Here is a 21,622-nt window from a genome sequence, read left to right as displayed (position 1 = left end):
CAGACATGTTTAGCTCTACCTCTTATTTTTCTTCTGTTCAGAAAATCAGCCCTGGTACTCAATATACACATATTAATAAAAAAGTCAGTTTCAATGAAGAAAGAGGGGTACAGGTTTTCCATCCTCTAAAAAGTGGGAGTAGATTTATTGTTGCATAGAAATCAATTTTGTAATAATGAATTGATATTTACTGTTAGGGTGGTGAAGCACTGGAATGGGTTACCCAGGGAGGTTGTGAATGCTCCATCCCTGGCGGTGTTCAAGGCCAGGTTGGACAAAGCCTTGGGTGGCACAGTTTTGTGTGAGATGTTCCTGCCCGTGGCAGGGGGGTTGGAACTAGATGATCTTAAGGCCCTTTCCAAACCTAACTATTCTATGATTCTATGATTCTATATCAGTATTTCCTAAGATGTCCTCAACTGACCTTTAAGACATCCACATTGGTGTGTGACCATTTAGTAAGCATTATATGCATAATATTTCAAAGTATTGTCTTTCATTCAGTCATATGATTGCTTAGGAAGTTGAGCACAAGATAAAGTAGTTCTGCCACTGATCTACTGCACTTTTGAGTTGGCTACTTAAAACTTCTAATCACGTTTTCATCCTGCTATTCAAGATGCTAAGATTTCTGAGGTCCAGTGGGTCTGGCATGTGGTTTGGGTCCCATTTCTAAGATGAAGCTAGTAGGTACTCTGACACTGATACATTATCATGATGGGTTTCATCAGCAATTTAAAAAATGTGAAACAGAACAATATATTGTGTTGTTTGTAAGTGGTACTGTAAAATATCAATGCAAATTAATATTACTATAGTGTTCTAAATGTTAAGATACAGTCTTTGACATATTTCTGACCAATAAAAATGGGTTGATAATTGACACAGCTACAATTCTGAAGTTGAGAACAGTATATTTAAAGATTAAAAATTAAGTCTATGAAAAATCAGAAATTGCCCAATTAACATGGTCAGCAGAATACCTAGGAATAAATCGTATTCTCTCTCTTGCCCATCTCCACTTTCCCCAGACTATTATGGGTTAAGATGGAGACTTCTGGCATTATTTGTAGCAGCCAGTAGACTTCTTGGACTACCTTAACATCTCACTTAGAGTGACCTCTACACAACCTTCTGTACAAAGCTTAATGGAGAAAAATACCCCCTTCTTGTGAAGAAGGCCCTCAGAATGTGTCCATTTGGCTTCTTCAGTGGGTACATTAGAGCAGCTAGTAATTTTTAAAGTACAGCAGCTAAGAGTTGTGTTAAAATGTTACACACAATAGCAGTTTATGTTATTTAAAAACATAGCAAAAACATGTTATGTGTGTTTCTTCTTTTGTATGAAGAAAATCCAGAAAATCAAACTCTTAAGATCTTCTGATGGAAAAAAAGGGAACCAGAAAGTGGTAGAAGCAGCATTCTGGTGCGATAAGGTGGGAGCAGCAGAAGGACTCTCTAATGCCTGGAATGAATAAAATGCATCCTGCAATGTTCAAACTTACAGTCTTTTAAATAAAATCCCAAGATGTAAAATAGGTTCCAATAAATAGTGTAACAGTTGCAGAATGCTAATGTTGTAGTGAAATGTTATGAAATATAACTTCAGTTATGTACTCTTAATCTGCTGCAGCTAAAGAGAGGATTTTGTTTTCTTCAATTATGCCTTTGTAGTTCAAATTCTTGGATTTAGAATACACATGTTCATTACTTAATTGGCTAATTTACAATTTCAGCAATTCTTAGCACCCTTGTTTTATGCAAGGAATAGAAGGAAATGTAATGAATATGCAAAAGTAATCCCACATTTTAAGGAATATTCAAACTTAATTTAAGACCAAAGTCCAGAACAGTTGATCAGTCTGTATCATAAACTTTAGTAGCATTGTGCTGTGAATTTGGAGGTAATGTTTTTACAAGTACTAAGTAAAGTTCATAAAAATACTGTGTGTTTCAAAGCAATCTAAAAGCAGATGTCTTCAGATGATATAAAAAACCTTTTATTTCATAAGTTTTGTTGTATAAATACCTGTTTTACTTTTTAGTATTTCAGATTGTATTTTCACTTGAATAATTTATAATGCTGGAGCTAGTTTTTAATCAGCTGCTATTGCAAGATATCATACTTCAGTGATGTCATCTGCATTTGTTTGTATTAATGCTAATGTTTCTATCAAAATTTGCCTGTGGGAAAACATGCAATTCTGTTTTAAAGAGTTCTACTTATGCCAATACTAAAGAGAAAGCTTATGAAGCTATTGTCAGCTTCTCTATTTCAGAATGGAAGAAGCATAAACATATTGATATCAGAAATACGTGGTTTTTAAAATTTATTGGTGTATGATAAAGGTGATCTGATCTGTGAACGCATATGCGTGTGTGATTACTTTTTATAATGTAAAAATATGAATGATGATTTACTCAAAATAAAATGTAGGACAATGATGTACATGCATGTTCTTGAAAAAAAAAAAGCACTCTCAGGGCATCTTTTATAATTAAAATAAATAAAATCATTCACCGTAGAAGGTATTTATTTAAAATAATAACAACACTGGATGTATGCGGTCTTGTGTGAAGTACGAAATGTGTCTTTGGATTTAGCAGTGTTTTGCTGTCTGAATTCTTAAGCTTCTTAGATAGCAGTTGGTTATAGAGAGTATTCTCTGTTTAGTCACAGACATTGTTTGGATTCTGTGAAAACACTCAGGTTTTCTGTTTGGTCTGTTGCCTGGCATAGGATCTTGTAAATCACAGGTTTCTTTAAAGGCTTGTTCAAGTATTATGGTGTTTAACATTCAGTATTGGTTCAGATGCACAGATGACCTATACTGGCTCCTCCTAGGTTCTGCATTTGTCTCATTAATAAAAACAGTTACTCGCAGTTCCCCAGGGACAACTAACATCCCAGCTACAGCTGCTCACCCATGGGCAGCAGGAGACTGCTCAATCTGTTCAGTCTGACTTCTGCCAGAGACCAAACTCAGATCAGAAGTGGCTATCTGCAGAACAGGACTCAAAACTGTGTTTAACCCTCCAGTGCCTTTAATAGAGCAATGCAGAACAGCAAGTAAGTTCAGAAACTTGAATCCAATCTATTTCTTCCCTTAATAAGCATGTGATGAGTTCTAATACAGTCTGTCTTTTGTTTCTTATTGGCTGTCATATGTCTGTCACTTCTAACTGATTAATTAATTTAATGCTGATAACACATGCTCCACTCAATAACCCTACTGTGTGTTAAATTCCTGCTATGTAAGCTTTAATTGCTTTATTTAGAAATTTTTTGGTCTGCACATCTTCCTTGTACAATGCTCCTGACATCTTCTGTATACCTTCATAAGTCTGTCACACTACAGACCTCCATCCCAGCAATCTTTTTTGGGGCTGCTTACTTCTGGGTTACTTCTGTTGGACAGCACCAATACATCTGACCCTTTTGCAGCATTGTTTTTTACCTGCAACTCAGACTAACAGCTGTAAGTCAACTGTGCAGTGCTAACCAGGTGGCTCTTATATAGAGCAGCATTTCTCCAATTACTCATTCAGAAACAGAAATGAGTGATTCTTTTTCTTTCCTGGTACATTCGTACTGCAATGTGGAGTTAGGTTAGATGCACCTTTGTATTTTAGTCAGATACCAGTATCTGTCTGCTAAATACTTTTGCGAGTGGCTTACACCAGTGTCTCAGTTGCTGTGGGTAGACCTCTAGTGGTAACTGACATGATTTTTAGAGGTATTTATCAGCTTTACCCTGTAATATATCTTCTACATCTTCTCTTGCAGATGCATCTGTCTGTGTGTGTTTACTGATAAACACCTTTGAAGTTTCTGTGTCAAATGATCTTGAAAACTGTTCTGCCCCCTTTTGGGCAGCTATTTGTGAAGGCTGTATGAGCAAGTAGAGTAACGTTTAGGTCTTTTAGTTAGATATAGCTGGAAGCAGCTTTTCACATTGTTCCATGCTTAATACATAGGACTGCTGCTATTAAAAATGTACTAAATGTTAAATATCTTGCTGTTTGGTTGGAATCACTGCGCTGCTTGAATAGAGTGAATTGTATCTTGATCATAGAAATATTTTTCTGAAACATTTTTGCTGCTCCTTTTGGATTTTAGGATCAACTCTGTGAACAGATTTATTCCACTTTTATGGAAGTGTGTTTTTTCCTGCCAAAGTCTGTTTTAATTCAGACATAGAGTCCTGTTATGTAGTTCACCCTGACCTCTAGATGATAATGCACGCAGAAATTCTGATTTTAGGAGAGGCCTCTCTTGGTATTATAAAGCAGTCCATATTCAGATTTTACATGTTCAGAATATCTGAGTTATTTTTCAGAATTATTTTGTCTTTAATAGAATATTTTAAAAGCAGACACACCACGTACCTGGAGAAAATGATACTCTGAATAAACACTTTGAAAGAGGTCACACTCCAAGCCACTGCAGACTTCATGATAGATTGAGTGTAATTTCTGCAATAATAAAACTTCTAGGCAGAGGTGGTGAATTCTCTTTTAGGGCTTGATCCTGCTTCTTTATAAGTGGCAAAATTCAACTAACACTGAGGTCAGTGGGTTCTTAAGTCTCATTTAAACAGAAGATAATATTGAGGAATATCAAGCCTGCAGTGTTCAGGAATGAGCTTCCTGAATATTTCCAAAGTTCAGTTTTGTGTTTGCCTTTTTTTTTTTTTCTATTTATTTTTAATTTCTTGGGAGTTTTTTATCTGCAGGGTACATTTTACAAGACAGATTTTTTCACTTTGGGCCTTAGTGAATTTAGCTTGTTACTTGGGCATTAATATAAACAGGATGACCTATTGCTAGCTGGAAGAACGAAATAGGTTTTTATATTTTCATATTTCACTGTCTTTTTACTCTAATTTAAATTAATAAAACAGTGTCTTGGTTTCAGCTGGGATGCAGTTAATTTTCTTCCTAGTAACTTGGCCCAGTGCAGTGTTTTGGATTTAGTCTGAGAATAATGCTGATAACACACTGATGTATAGCTTCTGCTAAGCAGCACTTACCTTGGTCAATGACTTTTCAGTCTCTCATGGTTTGCTAGTGAGGAGGGGCATGAGAAGCCGGGAGAGAGCAGAGACAGGACGCTTAACCTGAAGCAGCCAATGGGATATTCCGTACAGGCATGTCATGCCCTGTATATATGGCCACCAGGGGAGGCCAGAAGAGGCCGCTCGTGTCAGGCTGAACATTGCTCAGCAGGCCGTGAGCAGTTGTATTGTGCATCACTTCCTTTTCTTGGGTTTTATTCCTCTTGCTCTCTTCTTGTTACCTCCCTTTTCATTACACTTATTAAATTTTATTACAAGTATTAAACTATTCTTATCTCAATCCATGGATTTTACAGTTTTCCAGTTCTCCACCTCATCACACTAGGGGGACGAAGGGGAGTGAGCAAGCTGCTGCATGATACATAGTTGTCAGCTGGGGTTAGACCATGACAAATGTAAATAAAGCCTCTTACACAGCCCAGTAAGCAAAGTGCTTTCTTTATTTACATTTCTGTTGGATCAACTAACCTGCCAATGAACAGTAATGTTTTAAAAGTTTCTTCAAAAATCATAAAAAGGAATGGTCGGTCCACTTTGATGACAGGAGGCACTGTGAATGCAGTTATTTCTGACCCACTAGCTGCTGTGGCTTCAGTTCCTTCTTCATCCACTTCAATTACTGCCTTTTGGACAACCTGAAATGCAATTTAGAAATAAGCTATGTGACAGAGATAAATATTAACATGACAAATGTTTTTCCAAGTGCAAGGCGCTCAGTTTAAATAGGCTTTTATTAAGGATTACAAGGAGTAGGCCTGTGCAATCTAGCTCTATCTGCTAGACTGGTAGACCCTTGTGCTGTCTACTTTAGCAGCAGAGGGGATAGTACAACCACCATGACCACAGTACTTAACAGTGTGGATGCTAGTATGCTTTTCTACATTTCTGAGCATAGAGGTTTTGTACTTGCAAGTGGTAGCATGAAGCAACCATTGCATTTGTATAGTGCTCCTTTTTGACATCTAACAAGGGAGAGTTTCTCAAAAGTGTGAAGTCTGTTTCATCAGTCACAAAAACTGACTGGCTGGATATGTAATTCACAGTTGATTTTGTGAGAGCTTGGGCAAGTTTGCCAATCATCTTGGCTTTTTTTTTCCTCTATGTTTTTAATTTCTATATTTCATAGCACAGAGTAAGTATGTAAAGCAATGAGGTACAATCCTGGATTGGGCTGAGGATCTTCCCTCCCCATTGAAACTGTGGCCTGGCAAGGTGTGGTACTTTCCCATTTTTGTTCTTTCAGCTTGCATGTATTTCTGGGCACTGTCTCTGTGTTTGGATCTGTATCGGTGAGCTGCTTAGGCAGCTAGTGCATTCCCAACTCCCAGACTCCTAATTCTAAGACTGACTTATGTAAAGGCAGTTGAAGGACTTCATCAGTGTTGAGCTCTCTGCTAAACATTCTTAAATAATGAAGCTGGATTCCATTATTTACAGGGACAGGATGCTCCTCTGGCACTTTGTAGCTGATGAATATATTACTTTGAATTTCAGCAAGCACTTACTCAAGTATGATTTTTTCATAACTCAATAGAGTTAACTGCTGGCAATCAGCATGAAATAGTTGTATGATTAAGAGAAAGGGAGAAAAGCACTGCAGATTGCCACTGTGTTTCACAAAAGTGAGATAGTTTATACCAAACTGAAAATTACTGTGATTTTATCTGTTACATATTTATTGTTAGGATGTTATGTTTTACCAGAAAGGTTATTTTGTTAAACCAGCACAATTTTAAAAACTCTAGTTCAGGGCTTAGTATTTTTGCAACTTGTATAGAGGTGTTTATCATACCACCTATTAACAGTTTTGGCAAATCACAAAGGCTTCTGTAAGGATTTGGTGTAGGGAGACTTGCAACAGCATCACCAGTAGCTTAGAAGCTTGCTTTCTGATAGAATACAAATACCTGAAGGGAGGGAGGCACCCTCCCTTCCTCCTTTTCTCCTTCTTTCCCTCCTTCTTTCCTTTCTTCCTGCCTGCTTCCCTCACTTTCTGCCTTCTTTCCTTCATTCTCTTGCTCCCTCCCTCCCTCTGGCTTTTCCAATTTGACTGTCATTTTCAATGTCTTTCTTGCTCCTGTTATTGTTCAATTGTACTCATTCCTTGCCAACCATATTCTTCTTCAGGCAGAGCTTTCCTCCTTTGATGGGTTAACTTTGTTTTGAAAACCTATGAAATATTACTGCCACTTAGGTACACTTCATGCTTGAAGCGAGATCCATACTGGTTAAGGTGTGTGGATTGCACATATTTGGCAGATGAGGTCCTTTCCTGTTAGTGCACCTGTAAGTGTATATGACATAGTCTCTTGCCTGGGCCATTTATGTACTATGATAATCCAAGTAGCAAATAATTTTGGAAGGCTTACCTGTGAAACTGCTACATATTCTTGATCTGTGAGATGACTGAGATCTGCTGAACGTGTAAAGAGATTTTTAATTCCAAGGGCATAAAGTAACTTCTTCATTTTGTATTTTTGCTCCAGTTTGAACTTTGGAAATGAAATATCCATTTTCCTGTTTGGAAAAAAAAAAACAACAAGAAAGTTCCTTGTTATGATTTGTTGCTTTGTTGTAATAGACATAAAAGATATTATGGCCAGTGAGTTTTGAAGCAATACCTGGGTTTCATGTTTCCCAGCCAGGATTCCACAAGCTCTGTTGTCAAGTGGTCTTCAAGTGAAATGTAATCTCCCTCCTTTTCTGGGATGACAATCAGCATGTGGGCTTTCCCTCTGTAGGGTATCTTTATCACAGTGCATCTTAAGTTCTCATCAAAAGTTGAATTAATTTTGTCTGACTTGAACATCATGGGTACCTGTACACTTCTATATTTGTTTATGTGGAAAGTCTCAATTTCTGTGAATTTGGAATTAAATGGGTATAGCCACTTGCCTAGGGAAAGAAAAAAAATTAAATAATTCTGTGCATTCAGACTTGCTCAAAAAAATGTTCAGAAACACTCAAAAAAAAGTAGAGGATATTTTCTCTATCTATCTAGTTGAAGTGGATGTCAGTTGTGTCTGGGATAAGTGGGTAATAATTGCAGTATATTTAGCGTATGTGCTTTAATTTTTTTTTACAGCAGAAAAATAATGCACAAAATAAACTCCTTCATTTGCAGGAAAAGAGAAATCTTTTCCTAACATTGATTAGTTGCCAGTCAAGTTCAGAACTGATAACATTTTTGTCTATTAAATGCCATATGATCATCCATCTTTAATTAACATATCACCTTCTCCAAAATTCTCCACCAGCTGTTCAACATCCTGTCATTAAATTAATTAGGCAATATTTTGGATGGGGATTCAGCAGTGCACTGATTTGTAAGGTGCATGGGAATGTGACCTCTTCTAAACTAATGATTCTGATCTCTGCTGTTTCTTTCAAATGTAGCCACAGCCATCTATCTCTTTTCTCTGACTTTCTGCCAGGGAAAGTAACCTTGGCATTGGACTAACTACACTTTTGTAAATACAAAAGAATAAACTTAGTCCATAAGGAGGTTGTATGGTAATTTTCTTTGTTCTTATGTGTGTATTTATTTTAGTGGGGTTTTCATGGATGGCATCTGCTGAGTACTTTGGCCTGGTGTAGTGGCTGTGAATGTGGGTTCTCTGTAGAGCATTCCTCTTGTCCCCTTTGTCACCCTAACTCTTTCTCTTTGCTTTTTACTAACTGATTATCTCTGGCTTCTGTATGGCTGTTTCAGAGTAAAGGGTGGGCTCCCTGTCATTACCAGGACCTCCTTTTGGAGTCCTTTATCTACCTTCTAAGCCAGTGGTCAGAAAAAACCCAACAACAGAAAAAGGAGCATAAGACATCTGGCAGTAGAGGTCTTCTCCACAGAACAGTCTCTGCCCTCTACAGGTACTTCTTTCCCTTGTCCTGTAAGGTAATATAATGGGTTACTTTGGTTCATCTGGGGAAAAAGATTCTCGACTGAAATAGAGATTTTTTTTCATTATTTTGTGTACTATGTACAGTCAGTCAATTATTTTATACCCAGTATCCAGCATTCAAAAGATTGTCATGATTAAGAATTTTTCATTTTAAGTGGAGATGGATTGAAATGTTTGTTGCAAGGCTTTTTGTTCTCTTTCAGACTCTGGTGTATGAAAGAAAACATAGAAGAACTGTGGTTCCCTATCATGAAAAATCGTTTCCTATTGAATAAATGTAACAGAAAAAACTAAATTTAGGTAGATACATAGAGCAAACAGGACACCTAAATTATTTTAAACTTCATCTAATGTAGCTGAAGTTAGAGTCCTGATTCTTTCATAAAATAATCATTTTGCAAAATAAAAACAAGTTACCTTTAAAGACAACATAGTCCACAAGTAGCAGTTTATTATGGTGGTTAAACTCTTCAAAAAGCTCTGGGATTTTTCCTTTGGTCCTTTTGTTAATGTTTTGATTTATGACAAATTTTGCCTGTGTAAAGTTTTCAAAGTCCACTCTCAGAAATTCCATATCAAAGTACTGCTTGGATAAATTGAGGAAAGACTCCTTGAGTCTAAAGTCCTTTTGGATAAAAGAAAGAGTACCTTGCACAAGGAGAAGTTCTTCATTCATTGTGATGTTATCTTTCAGTTGTTTAAACAAAGCTGGTAAATGATGGTGATCCACTTTGTCCTTCAAAGCATGGAGGTTTAGACCTTTTACTATTTGTCTGTGTGTTTCCCCTTTGGCTGCCAGCATATATGCAGTCATGAGAGCTGATACAGAAAGTGGAGAGATGATGACATTGTTATCATGTGTCATTGCAATTTTTCTATATAGGTTAAATCCAAAATCTGCAGTCTTTTCAGTGAAGTTGTAAAGAGTGAGTTCTTCAAGACTTTGGTCTTCAAAAGGCTTAGAGGTATTTTTGTGATGATGCCACTCTTCAGAAATAGTGACATTTTTGTTTTTTTCCAAGAAATTATTCTCTTTTTCCTTCTGTGGAATGTTAGGTTTGATGCCAGCCTTGATGATTTCAACACATACTTCACTTAAGAGAAGTAGATAAAATCCTGCTTTCATGTTGACATTCAGTAATGAGCTCTTTCCTTTTCCTAGTAAAAAAAAAAAAAAAGGGCACCACACTGACTTTTTAGTTTGTTCTATTCAAAATGCAAAAGATCACAGATGTGGCAAGGTAGACTTCCTGCATGTTCAGTGTATTACTCTAAACCTAAGATCTAGTTCTTATCTGAAAGTTCAAATTTAGATTAGTGAAAGAGAGAACTTTCCAACATCATGAAGTGAATCCAGAGATATATCATGATCTTTTGGTATTGGCAGTTCACATAAGAAGTATGTCACTGATTTTTCACTTGCCAACCTGCAATTCCTTTGCAAAATGATACCCAGATTTCAAATTAGATTTTTGTCATCTATAAGCACAGGAATTCTAGGAAGCATATGGTGAGATTACATGCTTGCCTTTCATAATTTCATTTCACTTTTCATCCTTCTGCTACAGGTTATTTATTACTCCCTTCAGATCATTCTCCTGATCACATGCCAAAGGATTCCCTGTTCCTTCGTCCCTTACTGTCCAGCAAATTCTGAAGCAGGTTTGTCAGTACCAGCTCTGAACATACCAAGTTTCAGTGTCAAATAACACAAGGACAAAACAGTTGTTCTGTGCTTAAAATTACAATTTTTTACATAAATTCTGATTTCTGAGCAAAGTTAATACAGGGTCTGTCATCTTAACAAAATGTTTGAAGAGGACTTTACACATCTTCCAGGAGGCCTCGTGAAAACTTTGGCATCATAGAATCATAGAATGGTTTGGGTTGGAAAGGACCATAAGATCATCCAGTTCCAACCCCCCTGCCATGCACAGGGACACCTCCCACTAGACCAGGTTGCTCAAGGCCTCGTCCAGCATGGCCTTGAGACATTGCATGTGTAAATTTGCACACACACACTTTTCAAGCACAAAATGCAAATAAGCTTATAATTCATCTTTCCATCAAAGCAATATATGAACTTCTCTCCCACACAATAGTGTTGAATTGCAATTTATGGAAAAATTTTGAATGGCCATAATCTTCGAAAATGCATTTTCCCATTGTAAATTGGATGTTCAAATTGTAAATTGTAAATGGATGTTCAAGACCACCAAGCCTGCACAGAATCTTTTTGTCTAGCAGTGCCATGCAAATGGATAAATGAGATGAAAAGATGGATTATACAGCCATCATTAAAGTAGTAAGTGTTTCAATAATCTAGAAAACACATGGCAACTATTAACTACTCCTTTTACATTAAGGATCTGTAACAGCAAATTACAGTCATTGTATGATTTCTGACTTGGCATATGGGAAACTTGGCTTTATTTGATTGCTGTTTATTCAGAGTTCAGCTGAATTTCACAGTTGCCTGATTCAGTCTGCAGAAATTTGTCCTGGAAAGGTATGTTGATGTGAGCCCTAAAACATTTGGGTGCCAAGTCACAGGGTGCTTTTGGCAGTCAGGAGGTGTGCTATTTTCTTTGGAGATAATAGGTCACATTCTGTACTTGGTGCAACACAGACTGGGAGGCACTGAAATCCCTGAATGCTATGCCTCCTCTTGAGTGCATGGCAGGAAACAGAGTAAAATATGCAGCGTTCTGTGGTTGTGAATGTTTTCTGATTTTTTGTTTTTCTTTCCCATTAATTCCTGCTTGATTTTCAGTGAGGTTCCCAGTACCTGGGTTTGCAGGACTGGAATAGAGAAGGGGATGACTTCAGCTGCTACCCTGCTGGCCAAACAGTGCATGTGACTTCTGCATGGTTGGGATATTTACTCTCCCAGCTACAAGCAGTGCTGTTAAGAGTTAGTACAGTAACTGCTAGCCATTTCTGCTCCTTATGCAGTGACCCACTTCTGTGGGAAGTAACACAGGCACTGAGGTACTGTTCCTGCCACAGTGCTATGCCTGCCCTGGCAGCAAAGAAGTAGTCCTTTCCCCTGGGAGTCATCCCTACTTCAAAGAGGTATCCTTCCACATTGCAGGGTCAGCTCTATCAAAGAGTCAGGGATTGCAAATTTTTGCTTCTGAACACGTTCAATCATGGAGAAAGGGTTTTCTGCAACAGCAGCAGTGTGTCTACAAGAGCATCAGGCCTATCTGCTCACAAGACATTGCAGAGTACCAGCTCTTCATCGTCTTTTCTGTGCATGGTGCAATATCCATGCCACATCTTGACAGTGTCATATTTGGCAGATGTCACTGTTGCGTCTCTTTCTGAGAGGCCTGGGACAGTACACAGCTCTGGCAAGTCACCAGATGCCCCCAGGAGATGTGAAGGCACTTAATGGGGAAAGCAGTGAGCTGCCTTTCAGAGGACTCTGCTTTCCTAAAACGAATAGGTTTCATGCTGACAGGATGGGACAAGCGCAGAAGCCCTTGTTTACAGGCACATCCCAGACCATTCAGCACATAGAAGAGTCCTGCATCCTCAGGTATTCACAAAGGTTTGGGTCTTACGAATATCACAGGAATAAGAACCTCACAACTGCACTAAGCATTCAGTGCAAACCTGAGATTAGGAGAAATTAAACTTACCATTACAGCAGCTTTATCATTTACCGTTTACCTTTTGTAACTGTTAGAAATAAAGCATGTCCCTTAGGTCTAGGAAAAACAGTTCTGAAAACAATAAAGTGATGTATTTTTCACATTATAGACTTGAATTATTAGACCTGAGCGAAGCTAATTTTAGAGAACTCACTTTACGCATAATGTAGACAATTCATTAGTAAACATATTAAATATTAGAGCAAAGTGAACATTCTTTCCATTTTAAGAAATACTTGTTTCTAGTAGTCTCAGATATCAAGAGGTTTCTTGCTCAAATGTGTTTTTCTCTTGAAAGCACTAGAGCAAGAGAAAAAATATATTAAAATGCTGATTAGGATCTAGAACCATTTAAAGCATCACATCTAGAGAGCAGGTGATAAATATATAAAATTATGTGTATATATATATAAATATAATAATCCATCCTTTTACAATTTAAATGCTTAATATAAATCTTGTCTTACCTATTAGGTAGCTGCCCTGTAACTTTTCTCATCAACTACGTTTAAAAACAAGATGAAGGTATCTGTCCCATATAGAAGTTTTTCAACAAATATTTGCTCTTCCAAACCAGTGATAATCTGGCTTTGTCTGTTACAAATTAACTGCTTTATAAACACCAAGTATTGTGTTTCCCATAAATGGCACAATGAGCAAGGGTTATATTCCAGTAAATACATTGTATCTTTCATGAGAAACAGAACAGTACACTCTTTGCATCCAGCCCTCAGGCACCGTGGTAGGATTTGGCCTTGCGCATCTGATCACCCATGAGAACTGTTTTACAGACAAGCTCTGAGCTGCTCTGTTGTGGAAGCAGTATCCAATCCTGCTTAAAATACCCCTTTTTGTAAACAAATAGGTCACTATTCACCGTGGCAGGGGAGAGCACAAGGGAGGGAAGAAAAAGGTACAGAACATTTCTACGGATGTTGTCACCTCTCTTGCTCGGCAATTCGGCCATTTCTTTAGAGGAAAGACCAGGGCTCCACTCCCTGTTTCAAGCACACCCCAGCTATTCAGTAACATATCAGTATGCCAAAATTAACCAACTGATAAGTGCTGAGCAATGTTTCTGTTATAAAAGACAAAATGTGGGAAGCTGATATTCCTGCAAAAGTTGTACAGAGCTATGGGAAGTAAGAATAAACTTTTTGAATTTTCAATTGGTCTTGCTTGGACAGATATGGCAGGCTGGTTTTGGGTCTTGAGCACTATTAGTTGGGAATGCACATTCATTAAGACAGATAGTTTACTCAGCAATTTCTGTAGTGTGTCTGCATGATCTAAGCTCCTCACTATTTTGATAACTGGCCTAATTCCAAATAAAATATAAACATGGAACTCCCTACATTCCCATCATGTTCTTAAGTCACTTTTTAAAATAGCAAATGAAACATGACATTTAATTCTAATTTGAATTGTAAAAGAAAAAGAATTTGGCCTTAAAATTTAAGATAAGGGAACAAGCCTCTGTTTTTCAACTGCACTGGAAAAAAAAAAAAAAGAAATTACTATATTCAGTCTAAATGGAAAAGTTGTGAGAGGAAAGGATGGCGTTTTAAAAAGCCCATAAAGTATTTGGGTATCCAGCACTCAATGCAAAAAGGCTTTTGTTTGTTGTTGATGAGTATCAACCCCCCATGGCAGGGGGATTGGAACTAGATGACCTTAAGGTCCTTTACAACCCTAACTATTCTATGATTCTATGATTACTTCTATGAAAGTGACAACACTGTTTGCTTACAAAGTGCAAGATTTGAATAGGAAGTGCTTAAGACTTGAACATAGCCCCTCTGTGGTCTGACCAGGTTTGTATCCACCATCGCAAAGACACATTACTGGAGGGTATTTATGGGTTTTGTGCTCTTAAGAAGTTCAGCACTGGGGACGTGAAAGATCACAGGATCTAGGTACGTAAATTCTTCCTTGGTTTAAATTCTTTTAAAATATTCTTCCTTTTTAAAATATTCTTCCTTTTAGAAACAATCTTGGTCATGATAACCCCCAGTATAGGTGTTGTATTGAAGAGCATCTGAACATAAGACATACCTACTGAATGAAGGCCCTGCCCTAACATTGTGGAGTATTTTCCCTAAACATAAAAAGCCCCACTGTGAATGCCCCAGAACTTCAGTTCTCTGTCCAACAGACTGGATTTTATTTATTTATTTATTTATTTTTGTACTTCCTAGACTATATTTATTTGTGGTTAATTCAGTTGGAGTTAAAATTCCGGTGTTTTCTCATTATATGGAAGAAATCTGTATCTGATATTGTTGAACAAAACTGCATTACTAAGATGTGCTTCTCAATCTGTGCATCTTCTGGAGACTGTGGTACTGTGGTTGTGACTCAAGAAGGCAGTACAAGGAAAACCCGATGTACACAAAACCCATACCCATCTTTTGTACTCAGCAAAATTAGCAATGTTATTTTCAATTACAATAGCAATCAAACCTCTTTCTAGCCCTAGCATTATGACTCTGACATGCATGGTCACCACTGGAAGCCCTGCCTGAGTTAAGATCCAACAATATTAATATTTAATATTCAAAAAGTTTATAAATGACAGTGAAAATAAAGGTTTGAAGAAATCTTTAAGAAGTCTTTGAATCTCTCAGTTAGATCTTTTCTGGACAAAAAGTCCATCATCCTTTTAAAAAGTACATCAATCCTATTTTACCTGGAAGAAAAATGAAGCTGCTATGGTAAACATTGTCTATGTACAGAGATCTGAAGGAATTGTCTGTATTTACTTACGAAGCTCTTGCTCATTTTTTATGCTGGGTAACACCTTGCTTAGAGTATCCTCCACACACTATTAAGAGTAACGTATTCCTCCCACCAACTACTGTTCATATTGCCAGTCGCCCCTTGGATTCAGCTTTCTGAGCAGTAGAACACCACACAGCATATGGGCAACACTCTGCTAAACTATACATATTTGCAGAGTGATTTACTGGGAGAGGACTGCCAGTGTGTCACACTGGCAGAATTTAAGACAAAACCACCCCTGAGACCAGAACAAGGGAGGGAAATGCAGGTGTATTGCTGCCCAGTTGCATCTCTGCTGGGCACCTGTGCTAAAGCTGGGCAATAGGCAACTGGTGTGTCAGCAGCTGAGCTAAATACTGTCTGTTCTCTAACAGACAAATGGTTTTGCATGCATATACAACTCTGAAAACTTGGCAGTGATTATGTATCCAGATTCTCAGCAGTCTGTCAAAAGGCCCTGAGACTCTTGAGTACGTGGTGGGGGGTTGCTGCAGAATCAGGCTCAGCTGCTTGTTCTAGATATTCAGAGGGTTTGTGTTACAAGCCCCTTTCCTCCTTTTGCAGTTCTTGTGAGGCTGACAACACCTCTGCTTCAGTGGGTGTTTTTCCTCTTATTTTCCTCAGTCTCGTTCAGGAAACCTTCAGTGACTGTGGAGCAATCAGTCATCTTAATGACTGGTTTGTTTTGGGCTCAGGTTCTCTGTGCTCTCTGTAATTCCTTCCGATAACAAGCTCCTCAGTAAAGCAATAGTCCTTGCTTAAATAATGCCTCTGTTTTACATGCTGTGCCCTAGTTTAGCAATATTTGTAACTCGACCACAGCTGAGATTCAAAGTAGTCTATGAGATATGATGGGCATGATTGCAGAACTAAGAAATCAGGTTCCAGGAAGGAAACAGGTGGGTTACATGAGTGTATCTGTACAAGGTTCCCAGTAAGAGCATTTTTAGGAACTAAGTTTCTTGTCTGGCTCAAACAAGGCAATAACCAAAAGATACATTTCACTCAAGGCCCTGTGAGTTTCTGTTCCCTGCTAATGGCTACCCATTTTGTTTCTCAAGGGCAGACACAGGATATATACACCCGTCTTGATGGAGCTAGTTGAGATCAGTCAGAAACAGTGTCCAGGCTGGAATCTGCTGAGAAAAAGAAACATTAAGGTAAAAAGTGTTGATTTGGACCATTTTTTGCATTGCATGTAATCTAACCTCTTCCACGTTTCTTAGACTAAACAAAATACCAGTGTACCAGGAGTAGTGCAGCAGATACACAGAGATGACTATCAAAGATGCGTATTTATTCTGAAGTTTCACTGTGAAATTACTCATAAGACATAAACTAACATGCTCTAACAGTTCTAAACCAACTCTTTATATAGTCTCTTGAATATACTTAGTTTGTTAACAAGATGATTCATCAAGGTGGCTGCTGCTTCTCCCACTCGAAGACTGCACATTATAATTGAAATCAGCAGGATGCAAACACTCTCATGACTCCACACTGTTTGTAAGTTTGACCCTTTTCGCAAAGAACTAGGACTATGCAATTGTTCGTATGGGAGGATTTGTGTAGTAAAAGCATCTTTGGAAGGTATATATTCCTGTGTCTCACTGGGGTTGGAGGGGTGTGTTACTGTACAAGATGGACAAGGCAGTAAAGCTGTAGTATTTCATAATGCATGGCTGAAATACCCCTTCATATTTTCAAATTCAGAGTCAAGCACTGTCTAATTGTCCTTGAACACACAAATAAAATTCTAATTGTCTGCTAATAGGACATCTTACTATGGAAGCTTTTATAGGGAATGCAAAAATGATGAAAAACCGTAAAATAACAGGTAAAACAATCATGCCTGGGGTATGATGGAAGTAGCATGAATCCTACTTTATTCCACAGGATGGAGTAAATGAACTTTTAAAACAACTCCCAGCCTTGTTTCCTGTGATTCTCTAACTCACAGCAAAGGAATGTTTTCATTCTCAATAATTCATTTCGTCTGTGTTTTCATATACAAGAATCCAAGAGCTGCAGCAGGGGCTTGGTGTTGGCCTAGTCCCTCCGGAGCCAGCAGGTGTCATCAGAACCTTTATTTCTCTGTTGAGAAGAAGGATAATTTTGTGTGCTTGGACATCTGCCCTTCTTTGTGCCTTACTAAGGTTGTATCACAGGGCAGGACTTAAGCACACAGGGCACAAACTTAAAAAAGGCGCTGGAAGATATTTCTGTTCTCTTGGGAGGGCATCTTACAGTTTCTCGAGTAGATGTGAAATGCAAGTGTGTTCCTATTTTAAATTCCTGGAAAAAAAAATCAACTTTAAAGTCAGGAATTGCAAAGTGGTGGTGGTGGGGGGGGTGGGTCCGAACTCATTATTGCATCTTCAAAGTGGCAGAAAATTTTGACATCGCTGACTTCTGATCACCTGAACTTGGAATATCCTCTATCCATATTCCATATTTACATGCACTGAGCATGCATCTCCTTATTACTGTGATAACCAAGTTGAGTTCCTGTGACTTGCAGTCTTTGACTGTCTGGCCTAAAGCAATTACCAGATGCAATGAAGAAACCTATGTGCATGTGCACTATGGCCTCTGTAAAGGACAAGCCAATGGTGCCCTCCTGCACTTGTGAAATGCGCTGAGGTTTACTAAGTACAAGTACAAGTTAGTTACCCACATTGCCAGAGTGGATAACAAAGAGCTCTGCATTGTGGGGTTGGGTTTTTTTGTTTGGTTGTTTTTTTGTTTTTTTTCCTTTTAAACATGGATATCAATACAGTAACCTGCTGCAGGTCTGGTACTAGTTCTCATGGCTTGAGTGTGGGCTTCCTGTAGGCTGCATGTGGTGGGTATTCAAACGCAATCCTTCTTCCTAGAGAAAGTGTGTATCTACCTGGCAGTGCCTTCACAAAGTATTTAAGCAGGGGTTAGGTTCCCTGCAGGACTTGGTTTCTGTATTTAAATTGCTTCAGCACTTTGCCCAATCTTCAATGAGACAAGTCAGTGTCTGTGTGCTTCTGTTCATTTCTGCATGCTGGTCTAAGGACCAGTCCCTTTTTAAAAGACAATGTCTGAGTTTACCTGAAAACAAAAAAGTTGAGAAGCAAGGGCAGATAAACAAAGCTTTCAGAAGATACAAACATTTTCCTCAACTTCCATATGAAGCTGTCATATGGCCACAGCATAGTTCTTGTGAGGTTGAATTAAAAGCATAATAAATTACATGCTGCTACATACAGGAGACAACCGTAACAGTCTCAAATGTAAGGCCAGAGACATTGGATACTTGTGTCTATCACTCAATCATATCTATAATATTAATTTTCAAGAAACAGACATACTAAGAATCCATTATCAGTTGAAAAATTGTAACTAATAATTCCACTGTTTCTTTCCTATAAGGAAAAATATTTAGATAGTGAAATAGTTAAATGAAAAGCAACCCCTGTCTGTGAGCTGTGTGGGAGCTCAAATATGGTTTTCTGTTTCATAAGAATATTGCATTTAATATGTGGACAGTGCCAGATGTGAGGTGTTATTTATTCATTTCCTTGATTTAAGTGTTAATATCACTTAGCAACCCTACTCATCTTTGAAATAGAGCTTTTTAAGAATGCACATACATTGCTAGTGAGAATAACATTTATATTAGAAAAATGATTTGGGAAATGGAGCAAATGCATGAATCTCCTTCTTTATGGGAACTGAGTAAAAAGTTTATAGTTCTTTTGAGAGGTTTCCTGTAGACTACTACAGCATTTAGTTGCTTTCCTGGCTAAAATGCCATTCAACTTTGCAACTTTGATTCAGTGAATTTTCAGCTTGTTTGTTTTCTTTAAGGAACCTCAGATTAAACTTTCTCTGTCTCATGCTGTCTTACTTTCTCTCCATTTTGTTTCATAAATTAGAAAGTATTTTTGCATCCAAACTGACAAAACAATAAAGGTCTGAAACATACCAAATTCATACAGATTTCATGAAGTTGGATGACCTGATCTAGGTCAGAAATATTTTTACTGCCTGCACTGTGGGAGAAGCCAATGAGCTCATCTCTTGTAGCCATCAGAGAACCCACACCAGAGCAGCTATGGAATCTGTGGTCCAGATAACTATTTCTATATTAAAAAAGAAGTGTGTAGGTTTGCTTTTTGATATTTTTATGCTGGTAGGTTAGGCCCATCAGTGTGCTGGAGGGAAATGAAACCTTAATATTCACTTGCTGGATAACAGAGAGTAGTGAGATATGAGTATGAGCAATTTTTATGTAAGTATCCATACCTAGAGGATGAGGGGAGAGCAGGAAGGAGGGGAAAAGAAAAGGTAGACAATCAAGGTTGCAAGAAGTTGAGACTTCATTGAACAGAGGTCAATTGAACAGAGGTTCCTTGCCTAGCAAGAACATTTTGCCATGTGGTTGGTGCTGTCAATGCAGTCTCTTTGGGTGCTGACTCACTTGGAGTAGAAAGCTGTGTTCCTGCATGGTGTGGACAATTGGCCAGCTTAAAGCACCTTCACTGTTATGGCCTCTGTGGAGATTCAGCTGTAGGTTAGTCTTGCTTTTCTGTGCTACAGCCATAAGCACAGTATCAGCACTGCTCTATATGCCTTTTCTTGAGAAGATTCATGGTCTCCTGCAGTCAGGATTTTGTGCCAAACTGAAGTGTTTAAAAGCCTGTAATACACTGTATTATATATCCCTTTAAAGAAAATGGTGTCTTCAGGGTCTTCAGCAGTGTTATTTCAAACCCTTCCTGGGTCTGTGGCCAGATCAGAATAAGTCACTGAACACATCCAAGACACACTTCTTACCACCCAGAAAGTCTCATCTGGCATCTTCAGTTGTTCCTTCTTAGACATTTTTGATTGACACCTATTTTGTTCCCTATATAATGAAACAATTTTTGCATCCCACTGAAGTCACTCCATAGTGAATGATAGTAACCTTGGTCAGCAGATGATTATAGAATGAATATGAGATTTCTGCATCATATAATTTTCCTTTGATAGAGGTATTCATTTTTCTTTTTGGCATTGTAATAAGCATGGAAGCATCTGCATTGACAGGAGGTTCAAAATACAATCCACCACCCATTCTTCTTCAGTGAGCAGTGGTGCCTTCAAGTTCCAGTCATTGTCCTAAAGAACAGCCAGTCCTGCAGTCAGACTTCTTGTCAGCCAACATTTCTATTTAGTAGAAGATAATGTTGGGTGAGTATCATATTCCAACTACATTTGATTGAGGGAGTGACTATATTTAACAAGACTTTGCTCTCTGACCAACAGGAACACAAGTGCTTTTGTGAATTCCAGTGCAGTAATAGCATGAAATTGAGGAGTTTGTATCAAAAGAGCACTTGAGAACAGCTTTAGTCTTTTGCATTATGCACTTGAAACCCAAACTTATATCTTCAGCTTAACCATAGTTATAGCTTAGGCATATCATATCCATAATATGCACGGGAAAATCTAAGTTTGGACACAAAGATGTTCTGCAGTCCCTTACAGTAAGGATATAGTCATTGGACCTACTTTGATACCTGTCAGACTCAGTGATAATCCACCTTGTCAGTACTGCATGTCTGTAGGAGCATATAGACAAATGTGCCAGGCATCAGGTCTCAACTCCTTCTTAGACTTGTATATGACTAATGTGGACCATATGTGACAATGTGCTCAGATGCTCATACTCCTGCTACTGTTTATCAGATCAAATTGTTCTTCCCAGATAATGCATAACATGGTGGGCTACAGAAGAGGCATGTCTGCTAGCAGACACTTTGGAAGCACTAAAGAGAATATGGAAAACAGAAAACTGGTGTTTTTCATCTGAAGAAAGAAACCTGTAAGATACAGACCATTACAATAATACAGAGAGGAAAGCTAACAGTCTTTTCAGTGTAGATATGTTTTATCATTGTATCAGACTAAGTTTAACTGACAAAGGACTGTCTTCATGAGGAAATCATGTAGTCGAACTGTGATGGGAAAATATTGCTACACTAAATCCTTGTGTAAACTTGCATTCCAGCGTAAGAGTGACTTCTTGGTTGAGTTTGAATTCTTTGCCAGGTGACAAATTGTTGTGGTTTAAGTGCAGTCAGTAACCATGCAGCCTGCTCACTCACTCCTCCCCTTTCTCTGCATGCCCCTACTCCTGGAGGGATGGGGAGGAGAATCAGCAGAATGTAACTCCCACGGGTTG

General features: G+C 38.1%; 2 protein-coding genes across 12 annotated transcripts in view; one reads left to right on the top strand and one right to left on the bottom strand.

The window, feature by feature from the left end:
* PPP4R4 (protein phosphatase 4 regulatory subunit 4) overlaps positions 1-21,309 on the top strand; it is an 84,198-nt gene extending 62,889 nt beyond the window's left edge. For 8 of the 11 annotated variants that reach the window (XM_062637508.1, XM_062637528.1, XM_062637518.1 and 5 more), the window contains one exon: positions 1,032-2,522. In XM_062637508.1, the coding sequence (XP_062493492.1) occupies positions 1,032-1,083 (52 nt within the window). In that variant the 3' untranslated portion in view covers positions 1,084-2,522. Of the gene's footprint in view, positions 1-1,031; positions 2,523-21,145 lie in introns of those variants that run through there. The other 3 variants (XM_062637471.1, XM_062637462.1, XM_062637478.1) reach the window with 2 other exon arrangements.
* Positions 5,501-13,259, bottom strand: SERPINA10 (serpin family A member 10). Its single transcript, XM_062637572.1, has 5 exons — positions 13,107-13,259; positions 9,398-10,138; positions 7,700-7,973; positions 7,448-7,595; positions 5,501-5,713 (listed from the first exon to the last, which is right to left on the bottom strand). The coding sequence occupies exons 2-5, from the start codon at positions 10,104-10,106 to the stop codon at positions 5,522-5,524; spliced, it is 1,323 nt and encodes a 440-aa protein (XP_062493556.1). The 5' UTR covers positions 10,107-10,138; positions 13,107-13,259; the 3' UTR covers positions 5,501-5,521.
* Positions 21,310-21,622: the final 313 nt, after the last annotated feature.

The sequence above is a fragment of the Pezoporus occidentalis genome, unplaced genomic scaffold (assembly GCF_034315485.1).
Source record: "Pezoporus occidentalis ecotype Australia unplaced genomic scaffold, CSIRO_AGI_Poc_V1 ctg115, whole genome shotgun sequence".
Lineage (NCBI taxonomy): Eukaryota > Metazoa > Chordata > Aves > Psittaciformes > Psittacidae > Pezoporus > Pezoporus occidentalis.
This window is presented reverse-complemented; position numbering and strand designations above follow the sequence as displayed.

Excerpts from the sequence above, each read along its gene's own strand:
- SERPINA10 (XM_062637572.1), bottom strand. The coding sequence starts at position 10,106 with ATGAAAGCAGGATTTTATCTACTTCTCTTAAGTGAAGTATGTGTTGAA. Across the intron at positions 7,974-9,397 it reads GGACTATGTTGTCTTTAAAG|GCAAGTGGCTATACCCATTT; the intron begins GTAACTTGTTTT and ends TTCTTTCCCTAG. Across the intron at positions 5,714-7,447 it reads AATATGTAGCAGTTTCACAG|GTTGTCCAAAAGGCAGTAAT; the intron begins GTAAGCCTTCCA and ends ATTGCATTTCAG.